The sequence below is a fragment of the Macrotis lagotis genome, chromosome 1 (assembly GCF_037893015.1).
Source record: "Macrotis lagotis isolate mMagLag1 chromosome 1, bilby.v1.9.chrom.fasta, whole genome shotgun sequence".
Taxonomy (NCBI): Eukaryota; Metazoa; Chordata; class Mammalia; order Peramelemorphia; family Peramelidae; genus Macrotis; species Macrotis lagotis.
The window spans coordinates 622,238,915-622,254,232 of NC_133658.1; the positions used below are offsets into that span (position 1 = coordinate 622,238,915).

General features: G+C 34.9%; 1 protein-coding gene across 1 annotated transcript in view; it reads right to left on the reverse strand.

Moving 5' to 3' along the window:
* Positions 1-15,318, reverse strand: part of ZRANB3 (zinc finger RANBP2-type containing 3) — a 238,159-nt gene that overhangs the window by 105,172 nt on the left and 117,669 nt on the right. Inside the window, exons 5-6 of the mRNA XM_074212007.1 lie at positions 9,756-9,934; positions 7,872-8,103 (exon numbers count right to left, since the gene is read on the reverse strand). Of these exons, the coding sequence (XP_074068108.1) occupies positions 7,872-8,103; positions 9,756-9,934 (411 nt within the window). The remainder of the gene's footprint in view (positions 1-7,871; positions 8,104-9,755; positions 9,935-15,318) is intronic.

Genomic DNA, 15,318 nt, shown 5'->3' on the forward strand with positions numbered 1-15,318 from the left:
ATGGTTCCAACTTTCCACAGTATTTATTACTCATGTTCCAGGTAAAGTTTAAGATTTGTTGCTCCTCAAACTCAGCACTTCATCCTCTTTTCTCTATTACTTCACAAGGGAACTTTCTTGAACCTCTTAAAATCTTTAATGTACTTCATAATCAGAATAAGATACCACAACTTCCAGAAACATATTGTAATCTGTTGATTTATTGGCAAATTTCTCCTTCCATAAATTATCATATATATTATCTATGTATAAAAAACCATTTCCCTTCTCCCACCTTCACCTCACCCTTACTGAAGAATGAATGCTCCTTAAAGAGAAGGATCATTTTGTTTGTTTTTGATTTTTAGTTTTTTCAAGGCAACAGGGTTAAGTGGCTTACCTAAGGCCACACAGCTAGGTAATTATTAAGTGTCTGCGGTCGAATTTGAACCCAGGTACTCCGGACTCCAAGGTCAGTGTTCTATCCACTGGGCCACCTAGTTGCCCCGAGAAGGATCATTTTAAAAAAACAACTTTTGGTTTTGTTATATACTCAGAGCCTAGATACAAAGCCCTATGAAAAGTAGATATAATAAATGTCTGATTGTGCCTCTACTGTATAGACTTGCATGCTAAATCTTTTCAAGATGGCGGGGAGAAGACAGGCACAGTTCTAAAGTCTCCTGATCTCTTCCCCATCAATCACATGAAACAAACCTCTTAAAAAGAAAGCCGAACCAGGAAACCCAGAAAGAAAAGCCGGGAGAGGAAGATCCACCTCGGGAATTGTTTCCTGCAGCAGCCTTGGCCGAGTACCAGCGGGTGAATCTGGGCTCTGAGGGAGACGCAGCCTGGGATCAGCCAGATTAACAGCTGAATTGGAACCGGGAGTCTGAGGGCCCGAGAGCCGGACCTACTGGATCAGCGGTGGGGCTGGACAAAAGGGGCTTGGGTCCGTGGGGAAGCAGAGGCGCTGGTGTTGGTGCTGTCCCCCAGGACCTCGGGGACCAGGCTGGGGGAAGTATTCCGGTGCAGGAGAACTGCAGACATCATCCCTAGGCTTCTCAGGTCAGAGAAACTCTGAGGGCACACCTCCATTGCACAGAGGCCTCTCCTCAAACAAAGGCAAATTACTTCTGCCTCAGGCCCAGGTGTGTAAGCAGAAGAACCAGCCCAGCTGAGGAATCACCTCAGGCCAGGGTAAAGCCCACCACTGATTGAAGGCAAAAGAATTCAATAGTTCCAACTCCTGCCTTCAGGCAAAGGGAGAAGGCCTCTCAACCCAGGTCACAGACACTCCAGAGAAAGCAACCAGCACCTCCCACTGGCCAGCCAGAGAAACTGCACTCAGTAAAGCCTTTGGCGATCCCAAGCCCAGGTGAACCAGCCCTGCCCCACTCAAGGTCTTAGCATAATGAAGAAGGGTCAGTGGAAAGGTGGATCCATAGAAAAATTCCTGGAAGGGAAAGACCACAACTCAGAGATACCTGGAACCTCTAAGAATACAATCTGGTCTCCAGCACAGAAAGACTTCCTTGAAGAAATAAGGAAGGAGCTTAAAAATTTGGGAGAGACAATTAATACCTTGCAACAAGAAAACAAAACCAATTGTACCTTAGAAAGTACAATTGGACAAACACAAAAGGAGAATAAATCTCTCAGATCCTCAAATGAGCAAATGCAAAAAGAAATTCTCTCAAAACCTCAATTGGTCAAATGGAAAGCTCTTTCAAAAGTAGAATTGACCAATTGGAAAAGGAGTTGCAAAAGGTTAATGAAGAAAACTCCTCCCCGCAAAAAAAGAATGGAGTCTACAGAAACTAATGACTCCATGAGACAGCAAAAAATAGAAGCAAATGTAAAATACCTCATCAACAAAACCACTGACCTTGAGAATAGATCGAGGAGGGGAAACCTGAAAATTATAGGACTTCCTGAAAACATTGAAGAGAAAAAAAGCCTGGACTTAATATTACAGGATCTAGTGATGGAAAACTGCCCTGATATCATGGAATCGGAGGGCAAAGTAGTTATTGAAAGAGTACATCGATCCCCACCAGAAAAAGATCCTAAAATGAAAACACTAAGGAATGTTGTGGCCAAACTCCAGAACTATCAGATAAAAGAGAAAATCCTGCAAGCAGCCAGAAAGAAACAATTTAAATATCAAGGAGCCACAGTAAGGATCATGCAGAACCTGGCTGCATCAACTTTAAGGGATCAAAGGGCCTGGAACGAGATATTTCGAAGAGCACGGGAGCTTGGAATACAGCCAAGAATCTACTCTCCTGCAAAGCTGAGCCTTCTTTTCCAGGGAAAAAGATGGACATTTAATGAAATGGAAGAATTCCAAAAATTTCTGATGAAAAGACCAGAGCTAAACAGAAAATTTGGACATCAAACAGGAGGTTCAAGAGACACATGAAAAGGTTAAAAAAAAGGGGGGGGGTGGCAAAAGGAAAAAAATGCAATCCAGTAAGTTGAAACTGGCTATATCCCAGCATGGGGGGGGGGGGGAAGGAAAGAGACTCTCACAAATCCTGAGAAATGTAACTAACAAAGAGAATATACTTAGCCAGAAATGATGGACATCCATGACCTATCCATGAGACTGCTATCTAATGGGATGTAACTGGCTTTAACCCCACTTGGGAGAAAGACTCTAATAACTCTCAGGAATTTTGACTCTATTCAATAGAATATACTGAACTAGAAGGGACAGACACTCAGAATTTTCTATGACCTAGATAGAATGATCTAAAAAAATACACTACCTCCCTAAAAAGGGGGACAGGAAAGAGACGGGAGGAGGGAGGGGATTGAATGGGACAAATCTCATTACACTAAGAGGTACAAAAAAACCTATGGTAATAGAGGGAAAGAAGGGAGCAGAGGAGAAACACCTGAATCTTCTTCTCATCAGACTTGGCTTAAAGTCAACCTACACATACTCAGTTAACTTATAAAATATCTAACCTTTCAAGTATTAAAAGGGGAAAAGGGGAGGAGGGGACAGAGAAAGGGAAGGGGAGTGGGGGAAATAAGGGGAAATAACAAAAGGAAAGGAAGGGGAAAAGGGAAAAAGGGAAAGGGGAAAGAAAGGGGAGGGTGTGATATAGGAGGGCAAACACACTGAAGGGGGTGGTATTCAGAAACAAAATACTGGAGAATAAGGATAAAAGGGGGGGGAAGGGGGAAAAATACAAACAGAGGGAAGATAGCACAGAGGGCAATAAAGAATTAGTAATCATAGCCTTGAATATGAATAGGATGAACTCTCCCTTAAAACGTAAGCAAATAGAGTAGATTAAAAACCAGAATCCTCCAATATGCTGCTTACAAGAAACTCATTTGAAGTAGAGAGATACATATAGAGTAAAGGTAAAAGGTTGGAGCAAAATATATTTTGCCTCAGCTGAAGTAAAAAAAGCAGGGGTAGCAATCCTTATCTCAAACAAAGCAGCAGCAAAAATAGCATTAAAAGAGATAAGGAAGGAAACTTTATCCTCCTAAAAGGTACCATAGACAATGAAGTCATTTCAATATTGAATATATATGCACCCAGTGGGACAGCACCCAAATTCTTAGAAAAGAAGCCGAAAGAATTACAGGAAGACATAGACAGCAAAACTCTACTAGTGGGAGACCTCAACCTCCCGCTATCAGATCTAGATAAATCAAATCATAAAACAAACAAGAAAGAAATTAGGGAGGTAAATAGATTGTTAGAAAAATTAGATATGGTAGACTTATGGAGGAAATTGAATGGGGATAGAAAGGAATATACCTTTTTCTTGGCAGTACATGGAACTTATACAAAAATTGACCATGTACTAGGACATAAAAACCTAATGATCAACTGCAGAAAGGCAGAAATAGTGAATACATCTTTCTCAGATCACAATGCAATAAAAGTCATATGCAATACTGGGCCAAGGAGATATAGACCCAAAACAAATTGGAAACCTCATTTTAAAAAATGAGTGGACCAAAAAACAAATTATAGAAAGAATTAACCATTTTATCCTAGATAATGATAATGATGAAACAACATACCAAAACCTATGGGATTCATTCAAAGCAACTCTGAGGGGATATATTATATCTCTAAATGCTTATATGAATAAATTGGAGAAAGAGGAAATCAATGAACTAAACATGCAACTAAAAAAATTAGAGAAAGAACAAATCAAAAATCCCCAATCAAATACCAAATTAGAAATTCTAAAAATTAAAGAAATTAATAAAATCGAAAGCAAAAAAAACTATTGAATTAATAAATAAAACTAAAAGTTGGTATTATGAATAAACCAATAAAACTGATAAACCTCTGGTCAATTTGATTAAAAAAAAGAAAGAAGAAAACCAAATGGCTAGTATTATAGATGAAAAAGGCGAACTCACCACCAATGAGGAGGAAATTAAAGTAATAATTCGAAATTATTTTGCCCAACTCTATGCCAATAAATTCGATAATCTAAGTGAAATGGATGAATATTTACAAAAATATAAGTTGCCCAGGTTAAATGAAGAAGAGATTAAATACCTAAACAACCCCATCTCAGAAAAAGAAATTCAACAAGCCATTATTGAACTCCCTAAAAAAAAAATCTCCAGGGCCAGATGGATTCACAAGTGAATTCTACCAAACATTTAAGGAACAATTGGTTCCAATCCTATATAAACTCTTTGGAAAAATAGGGAAAGATGGAACTCTGCCTAACTCTTTCTATGAGACCAACATGGTACTGTTACCTAAATCAGGAAGAGTTAAAACAGAGAAAGAAAATTATAGACCTATTTCCCTGATAAATATAGATGCAAAAATACTAAATAAAATCTTAGCAAAACCACTACAACAAGTCATCACAAGGATAATACATTATGATCAAGTAGGATTTATTCCAGGAATGCAGGGATAGTTCAATATTAGGAAAACTGTTAGTATACTCAATTATATCAACAGCAAACCTTTCAGAAATCATATGATCATATCAATAGATGCTGAAAAAGCTTTTGACAAAATACAGCATCCATTCCTATTAAAAAACAATAGAGAGTGTAGGAATAAATGGACTGTTGCTTAAAATAATTAGCAGTATCTATCTGAAACCATCAACAAGCATTATATTCAATGGGGAGAGGCTAGAGGCATTCCCAATAAGATCAGGGGTCAAACAAGTGTGCCCATTATCACCACTACTATTCAATATTGTATTAGAAATGTTAACATCAGCAATTAGAGAAGAAAAAGAAATTGAAGGAATTAGAATTGGGAAGGAAGAGACAAAACTCTCACTCTTCGCAGATGACATGATGGTCTACCTACAGAATCCCAAGAAATCATCTAAAAAACTACTGGAAACAATTAGCAATTTTAGCAAAGTTGCAGGTTATAAAATAAACCCTCAAAAATTCTCAACTTTTCTATATATGTCTAGCAAGATACAGCAGGAAGAGCTAGAAAGAGAAATCCCATTCAAAGTAACCTCAGACAGTGTAAAATATTTGGGAGTCTATTTGCCAAGAGAGACTCAGAATCTTTTTGAAAACAATTATAAAACACTTCTCACACAAATTAAATCAGATTTAAATAACTGGGCAAATATCAACTGCTCATGGATAGGGAGAGCTAATATAATAAAAATGACAACTCTACCAAAACTAAACTATCTGTTTAGTGCCCTACCAATCAAAATTCCAAAAAATTACTTTAATGAGTTAGAAAAAATTGTAAGTAAATTCATAGGGAGAAATAAAAAGTCAAGAATTGCCAGGAGCTTAATGAAAAAAATGCAAACGAAGGTGGCTTAGCACTACCCGATCTAAAATTATATTATAAAGCATCAGTCATCAAAACTGTTTGGTATTGGCTAAGAAATAGAGTGGTGGACCAGTGGAATAGACTAGGTGCAAAAGCAGGAGAGGATTATAGTAATCTGCTGTTTGATAAACCCAAAGAGTCCAGCCATTGGGATAAAAACACCCTCTTTGATAAAAACTGCTGGGATAATTGGAAGTTAGTATGGAAGAAACTTAGATTAGACCAACACCTCACACCCTTTACCAAGATAAGATCCAAATGGTTACAGGACAAAGACATAAGAAACAATACTATAAGCAAATTAGAAGATCAAGGACTAGTCTACCTGTCAGATCTATGGAAAGGGGAGCAGTTTATGACTAGGGAAGAGTTGGAGAACATCACTAAAAACCAGTTAGATGATTTCGATTACATTAAATTAAAAAGCTTTTGCACAGATAAAACCAATGTAATCAAGATCAAAAGAAAAGTAGTAAATTGGGAAACAATCTTTACAACTAATGATTCTGAAAAAGGACTCATTTCTAAAATATATAGAGAAATGAGCCATATTTTTAAAACAAAAAGCCATTCCCCAATTGACAAATGGTCAAAGGATATGCAAAGGCAATTTACAGATGAGGAGATCAAAGTAATCCATAGCCATATGAAAAAATGCTCTAAATCATTAATTATTAGAGAAATGCAAATTAAAACTTCTCTGATGTACCACCTCACACCTCTCAGATTGGCCAGTATGATCAGGAAGGATAATGATCATTGCTGGAAGGGATGTGGGAAATCTGGGACACTATTATGTTGGTGGAGCTGTGAACTCATACAACCCTTCTGGAGAGCTATTTGGAACTATGCCCAAAGGGCAACAAAAATGTGCATACCCTTTGACCCAGCAATACCACTACTGGGTCTATACCCTGAAAAGATGAGGAAAAAGGGTAAAAACATTACTTGTACAAAAATATTTATAGCATCCCTGTTTGTGGTGGCAAAGAATTGGAAATCCAGTAAATGTCCTTCAATTGGGGAATGGCTTAACAAACTGTGGTATATGTATGTCATGGAACACTACTGTTCTATTAGAAACCAGGAGGGATGGGATTTCAGGGAAACCTGGAAGGATTTGCATGAACTGATGCTGAGTGAGATGAGCAGAACCAGAAAAACACTGTACACCCTAACCGCAACATGGGAGTGATGTTCAACCTTGAAGGACTTGCTCATTCCATCAGTGCAACAATCGGGAACAATTTTGGGCTGTCTGCAAAGAAGAGCACCATCTGTATCCAGATAAGGAGCTGTGGAGTTTGAACAAAGTACAAGGACTATTCACTTTAATTTGGGAAAAAAAAAACAGATATCTTATTGTCTGATTTTGTTACCTCTGAGAATTCTGTTCTCTTTAAGGTTATGATTTCTCTCTCATCACACCCAAATTGGATCAAGGTAAAACATGGAAACAAAGTAAAGACTGAAGGAGTGCTATCTGTGGGGTGGGGGTGGGGGAGGGAAGCAAGATTGGGGGAAAATTGTAAAAATAAAATAATCTTTAATAAAAATAAAAAAAAGAAAAATCTAAAAAAACTGACTGAAAAAAAGAATGTTAACTATAAGATACTTTGTAATCGTTATTAACGTGCTAGCAAAACAACTAAGGAATTTTCTCTGGGTATCTAAAGGTATCTAAATTTAAAAAGTGATGTTACAAAAATATTAGGTCATTGATTCAGTTAAATTTCTTGAGGCACAACACACTCACAGACACACATACAGACATACAAATACAGAAACACACACATAAAGACACATACACACACAGACACAGGCACATATACAGACAGATACAGGCACACAGACACACATACAGGCAGACACCCACACAAAGACTTATACAGGCACACACATACATATGGATACGCAGTCACACACACACATGTAGACACAGACACATAGACACACATACAGAGACATAAACACACACACAGACACATGCAAATATAGACACATAGAAAGACATACAAAGACCCACACAGACACACACAGAAACACACAAACAAAATCCTTTTAATACCTCTTCAGGTCTTCCCAAAGCTGGAGTTCCTGTAAGAAAAATGGCTCTTCTTGAATTTTGCACTAATGGCAACAAAATCTTGCTCCGGGATGCAGTCCTGGACTTCATGTAGTGTGATTCATCTATTATAACGACTTTAAAGTTTTGTTTGTACAGAGTGTCTATCAGAAGTTTGGCATCTGTGGTTAATAGACCATAACCTAGAATTGTCACCTTGCTGGTTGATATTCTCCTAGGAAAGAAAATAGAGTTTTGTTTTTTTTTTAAGGTTTTTGCAAGGCAAACGGGGTTAAGTGGCTTGCCCAAGGCCACACAGCTAGGTAATTATTAAGTGTCTGAGACCGGATTTGAACCCAGGTACTCCTGACTCCAGGGCTGGTGCTTTATCCACTATGCCACCCAGCCGCCCGAAAATAGAGATTTTTTTTTAAAAAAGGCAGTTACCAATTTATCATGTATGATAAGACTTTATGTATCCTTAGTCTAAGAGAAAAGAACTAAAATGGGAAGCTTTGATTGCTTAAACTATAGCTGAAAAGTAATGATATTCAATGAGTAAAATTCTTATAATAAAAAAATCATTCATGGGAAGTATTTTTTTATCTATTCACTTTCATTTTAATCTATTCACTTGAATCTATTCACTAAATCATATGTATAAAATGAATTTATCAGTTTCTAATGACAATAAAAAATTTACTTCTATCTCTGCTATTTACTTCTATTACTGCTACTTTTTATTAAGAAAAGAGAAAAATACCAAAGCTGGGCAAAGGATGATGGCTAACTCTAAATGATGAGTATTAATTAACATTTTTTCTTAATGAATAACAGTGAAAACTAACAACAGACAATATTATTTAATTCTCTGCTTTCTAATGATGAAAGAACATATAATTATCAAAGACAACAAGACAATGAGAATTTTTTCTTTCTTCTTAAGAAACAGAATATGAATAAATATTTAAAAATAACTTCAAAAATAACCAGGGTATGTCTATAGGGAGGGTAATCTACATGTGAATCAAATAAAATCAACATTATCTTTTCTTTAAGCATTATAGAACATAATCACATGTATATGACCAAAGTATGACTAAGAAGAAAAAGACACTGATATGTATTTAACAACAAACATTAATTTAAGGTGGCTAGAAATGATCAAAGTAACTTAAACCCTTATGAATTCTATAATCTTTCAAATTCTTAGTAGCCATTTAGAAAAATTAGTAACCAATTATACAGAAAATAGCAAAATGTGTACTAAATTGGTTTTTAATTCTTTTCCTCCATATTCATTCAGCCTTGTATATAACTTGAAAAGCTCTTTGGTTCACAATGAAACGTATGTTTACGTTATTAAATTTCAACCAAATCTATATATTTTTACAACTTTAGTTATTTATCTATTTTTAAATATTTCCAAGTAACCTGACATATAAGGTTAGGAAAAGGAATAAGTTTTCACAGAGGCCCTGGAAATGTATTAATTTGCATGGCTACTGCACTTACTTAAGTATCAAGGCAGATTATTCACAAATAAACTTAATATAAGTGGATGAAAAATTAAATTAGAAAACGAGGTTTTATAATAAAAATAAAGTACCCTTAAATACTAGACATATTTATAAGCATTACTGCATAAATACTTAAATTAGATACATTTTTTCTATCAAAAGTTGCTAAAAAAAACTCTCAACCATACAAAAAAAGTAACTGAGATTTTTTAAAATGTGAATTACAATGTAAAGACAAATGTCCATACTGATTAGAAAAGGAATACAGAAACATCAAATTAATTTTATAGGCTACTCAAAACATTTTATAAACTTTTTAAAAACTAGAAAATTCCTGCACATTGAAAAGTATTTAAATTGTTCTTACCCAACATCAGTTTTATTCTGAATAATAATGATCTCTTGTGGTCCTAGTTCTGGAATCCATTTCTCAATCTCCTCTGTCCAAGGATATCTCAGAGATGAAGGAACAACTATTAAAAGAGGCCATTCATTTTTGTAAAAATAAGCTATGGCAACTGCTTGAATTGTTTTTCCTAGACCCATCTGAAGAAAAAAAAATTTTAAAGTTCACAAATCACTAAAAAAAAGAAAAAAATACATTTTAAAATTATATAAAATTTATACACTTCTCGGGGAAATTACACAGTTGAAATCATATTAGGTTGTGAAAAGTATTTTTAAAAGCAATAGTATATTTTCAAATAGTCTTCCTTATTAAACTTAAGTTGTAAGGATCACAATGTTAAGAAATCCTCCTATTTTTACATAACAGAGAATTATAAAATTCTATAGTAATGCTAATGAGCTGAATTAAATGAAAATAATTTATTTGGTAAATAAATTTTATTTTTATTTAAAAGGAATGCCTGAGTTCAAATCATACCTCAGACATTTAAGAGTTGCATAATCTCGGCCAAGTTATTTAACCTCTCTAAGCCTCAGTTTCCTTGTCTGTAAAATGAGAATAACAATAGCATCTGTATCATAGCATTATTGTGAGGATCAAAATAATATATGTAAGTGCTTAATAAACTGTAAAACACTACTATAATTAGTTAGTAATGATCACTTGGCCAAATCTTTCATTAAAAAAATTATAATTCACTTGTAAAGATAATCTATAATCATCATCTATGTATATTTCAAATATAGTTTCAATCAATTCACTTTAGCTAAAAGTAGGTAAAGCAGTATAATAAATGACACAACTGAATTATGTTTTAAATATTCTAGGGAATTTACTATTTAATGAAGGTGTGACATTTATATAATGCTTTAACATTTAACAAGTGCTTTGTATTCATTATTTCATTTGTTTCTCATATTAAACCCTACAGTTGTAACTCTAGGTCTTATTATGCTTTTTTTTTACAAGGAAACTGAGGTTCAGAGGGGGTTAAATGACGTGCCTAAGACTAACCAGCTAGTAAATGAGAAATGCAGCATTTGAGGGGGAAAAAAAGGTTTCACAAGGCTAGTAAATGATAGACATAGTGACTGAAGGAGGGGACTTACATGTAAGTGGCTAACTGATCAAGAGAGGGAAAGGATGAAATAAGGGTAGCTTCAAAGAACTCATTAATCAGCTCAATAGTTTGAACTCAACAGTAAAATTATGTCTAAATGTCTAATGTCTAAATGTAATGAACTTGTTTTCATATTTAAAGAGATTATGTCTATGCAAAGATATTCTAATAAGATCACTGAAATACCATGAGGCAGAACAATTGGCTAAAGAGCATAAATATGAAAAAAGGCATTTGTGAAAAAAGACATAAGAAACAGGTATTTAATTATAGGAAGTACCAGTCAATCTCAATGACAATGTTTCTGTAAATAGACCTGTAAACAAACTAAAAAGACCATCTAGCTCTAGCATATAGTAGCTACCTAATAAAAGGTGGCACAGTGGATAGAGCACTGGTCTTGGGAGTCAGGAGCACTAGAGGTTGAATCCAGTCTCAGACACTTGACACTTGCTAGCTGTGTGACTTTGGGCAACTGACTTAACCCTGACTACCTTGCATCCAGGGCCCTCTCAAGTTGTCCTGATTCATATCTGGCTACTGGAACCAGATGGTTCTGGAAGAGAAAGTGAAGCTCGTGACTTAAAACAGCACCCCACCCCCAAATACAAATCATGTACTTGCTGCAGCATCCATCACCTTCCCTGATGTCATGGTCTCCTTCAAGAATGAAACAAATTCTCATTTTCTAATTAAAAATCAAGCATCTTTCAAATAGTACCTTTCTACTCCTCTCAAAAGAAACGATATTTAATGATTAAGAAAAAAGATTAATTACATAAAAATAAAATGTTTTTTATCTTTGTATCTACTCAAGTATCTACTATTCTTATATTTTAGAAATTAAGAAATTGAGGCCAGATAAGTTCAATAAATAGCCTGATGTTATGGAATTAATTAGTAGCAAAACTAAGCCAATTTTGCATACTACTTCTCAGTATACTGCAAAGGAAGAAAGGCAAAAGAAGAGGAAGAAGACTTGTTTGGTATGGAGTACAGGTAAAAGCATAAACATAAGGCTGTGAAGGTAGAAAGAAATGAGGTTGTGCCAGGTATTAAAAGTTAAAATGAGTTTACATTTGGTCCCAAAAGCAACATAGAACTCACTGGAGATTATTCAGTAAAAGAATGACATATCATAGATGAGATTTATTTTGTCTAAAAAAGGAAAGAAGCTAGAATGACATCTTTAGAACAATTACCACCAATTATCTCAGTCTGAAGACCTGCCATACATCTCCACTCAATTTCCTAATCTGAACATGAATTAATAGAGTGGAAGCATCCTCTCCAACTGATTGTTAAGAATGGAATTGTTGGGGCAGCTAGGTGTGTGGTGATAGAACCCTAGAGTGAGGAAGATCTGAGTTCAAATTCAGTCTCAAATGCTTAACAGTTATGTTACCTTGGGCAACTTACTTAACCCCATATAGCCATGCAAAAACAACAACAACAAAAAAGAATTGACTTAATAAATCTCACGTGGAAATTTATGCTTATGTGTGGGTTTTTTCCTTCATCCACAGTATGGCTGTTTATTTACAATATTAAGTACTCATTTGGAAAAGTCTTTGCTGGCAAAAGTCACAATTGAAATGGATAAGAAAAGCTGATCAAGATTCCTTATTTTAAAACTCCTACAATGGATATGGAATGGCCTTAATTTAACATCTCAAAGGCAACTCAAAGTCAACCAAAATGTAGCCCATTACATGTTCCCCAGAGATCTTCTCTAAACTTTCCTATTTCTATTAAGAAGTCACAAAAAATTTTCAATGAGTTCCTATGGGCTCTAAAATAAAATAGAAAGTCTTTGGCTTAGTCTTTAAAAGTATTATTTGGTGCAAATTAAAGCATCTCTGAGGTACCACCTCACACCTCTCAGACTGGCCAATATGAACAGCAAAGACAATGTTCAATGCTGGAAGGGTTGTGGGAAATCTAGGAAACCAAAGCAGTGTTGGTGAAGCTGTGAACTCATCCAACCTTTCGGGAGAATGGTTTGGAATTATGCCCAAAGGACAACAAAGATGTGTATACCCTTTGATGTAGTAATGCCACTACTGGGTCTATACCCTGAAGAATTTATGAAAAAGGGTAAAAACATCACTTATACAAAAATATTCATAGCAGCCCTGTTTGTGGTGGCAAAAAATTGGAAATTGAGAGAATGTCCTTCAATTGGCGAATAGCTTAACAAACTGTGGTATACGTATGTCAAGGAACACCATTGTTCTATTAGAGAGACCAGGAGGGATGGGAGTTCAGGGAAGCCTGGAAGGATTTGCATGCTAAATGAGATGAACAGAACAAGAAAAACATTATACACCCTAACAGCAACAGGGGGGTGATGATCAACCTTGATGGACTTGCTCATTCCATCAGTGCAACAATCAGGGACAATTTAGGTCTATCTGCAATGGAAAATACCATCGGTATCAAAAAAAAAAAAAAGAATTGTGGAGTTTGAACAAAGACCAAAGACTATTACCTTCAATTTCAGAATAAAAACCATTATCTTATTATATAATTTTGCTATCTCTTATACTTTATTTTCCTTCCTTAAGGATATGATTTGTCTCATCACATTCAACTTAGATTAATGTATATCATGGAAACATGTAAAGACTAACAGATTGCCTTCTGTGGGGGTGGGGAGGTGGGGAGCAGGAAGCAAGAATAGGGGGGAAAATTGTAAAAGTCAAAATAAATAAAATCTTTCTTTAAAAAAAAGTATTATTTGAGTCCCATCTATCTTTCAAATCTCATTAAGCATTTCTCTCTATTTACTATCTGTTTCTTCTCCCTCCTCTTTTTGTGCTATCTCCTGTGCCTGGGATTCATTTCTTCCCTCTAAGGCAGAGGGTCTTGAAATCCCTAGCTTTCTTCAAAGCACGCATCAGGTAGCACCTCACAATGATTCAATTTCATTAAAAAAGAATTAATTCAGCTCCTACTATGAGCTAAGCACTGTGTTCAGCACAGAAGGGGGGGGGGGAAGCAAAATTATTCCTAACCTCAAGGGCTTTAAATTAAACTAGAGAGAAACAACATATACAGAGGAAAATTTAAAATACAAAAAAAGTTAAGTAATTTCAAGGATGAAGATGAGCACTAAAAACTGAAGAAACCTTTCCTGATCCCACCTCCACCATCAAGTTGCTAATAAGCTTTACCCTTAATTTAGTAGCACTTTGTACATTCTTCCTTTTAGTCCAGAGTTAAAAAACTTACATAATTAATAATATATATATGTATATATATAATATTGGAATATAGTTAAGTGTGAATTTTTAAAAGTTTAGTTAACAAATTTATTTTTCATTAAAAAAATTTTTCCTGTAGTGAAATAGGAAAGTTTGGATGACTGTCCTGTAACAAGAGAAAAAAAAAAAACAGAATGGCAGGAGAAAAGATAGTTTAACTATTTTAAGTACCCATTTTTTTTCTGAGGCAACAATAGGTTTGATTCTTAAACTTAAGAGTAAACATAAAAAGACAATTATAGGTCTATAACCAATAATGACACAAAAGATTACAGCATCAAATGAAGAAAATCACAACCAAGAAGCATTTATATTAGAATGTAAGAATGATTTACTGTGTGTGGCCTTTGGGCAAGCCACTTAACCCAATTGCCTTGCCAAAAAAAATGATTATAAAATGGGAAAATATAATAAAGCATATTTTTAAAGAATCCAGGTTTTATTTTTTAAAAAACTAAACAATAACATTCAGCCTTTATATTCTACTTTGGTCAAAAATTTTGGAATACTATGTTTAGTTTTATCTGAAATATAGAAGATGGTAGTCAAGATGACAAAGGGCCTGAAGATCACATCAAGTAAGGACTGAATGAGGAGATTGAACATGTTTATCCTAGAAAAGAGAAGAATTACTAAGTGTGTGAAGGGGAGAGGGAAGGACAATACCTCTCTCTTAGTATCTGAAATTACCTGATGGGTCATTTAATGTTGCAGAAAAGGAAACAATGAGTAAAATTTAGAGTGAAAAGATTTAGATTCAATATAACAAAAAACTTATTAATAATTAGAGCTACCAAAAATAAAATAGACTGCCTTTGAAAATAGTGAATTTCCTCTTTTGAGGTCTTTAAGTGAAGGCCGAAACAGAGAGGACTCTTCTACAATTACAGACTAAACTATATGCTGTTGAGGTCTTTTCTCAGTTATTAGTTTTTCTATTTTCCATTAACTCCAGAACTTGATATTTTTTTTCTTTTTAAGAAAAATATTTTATTCTGAACCTAAGAAATAAAACAAGTATTTCTATAACATAGTACATGAAATTGCATCTCTATCAGGTACAATTTACTATTCCTTTTATATACATTAAAAAGTCATCATGTAACTTTTCTTTCCCCCTTTTTCCTCTTCTCTC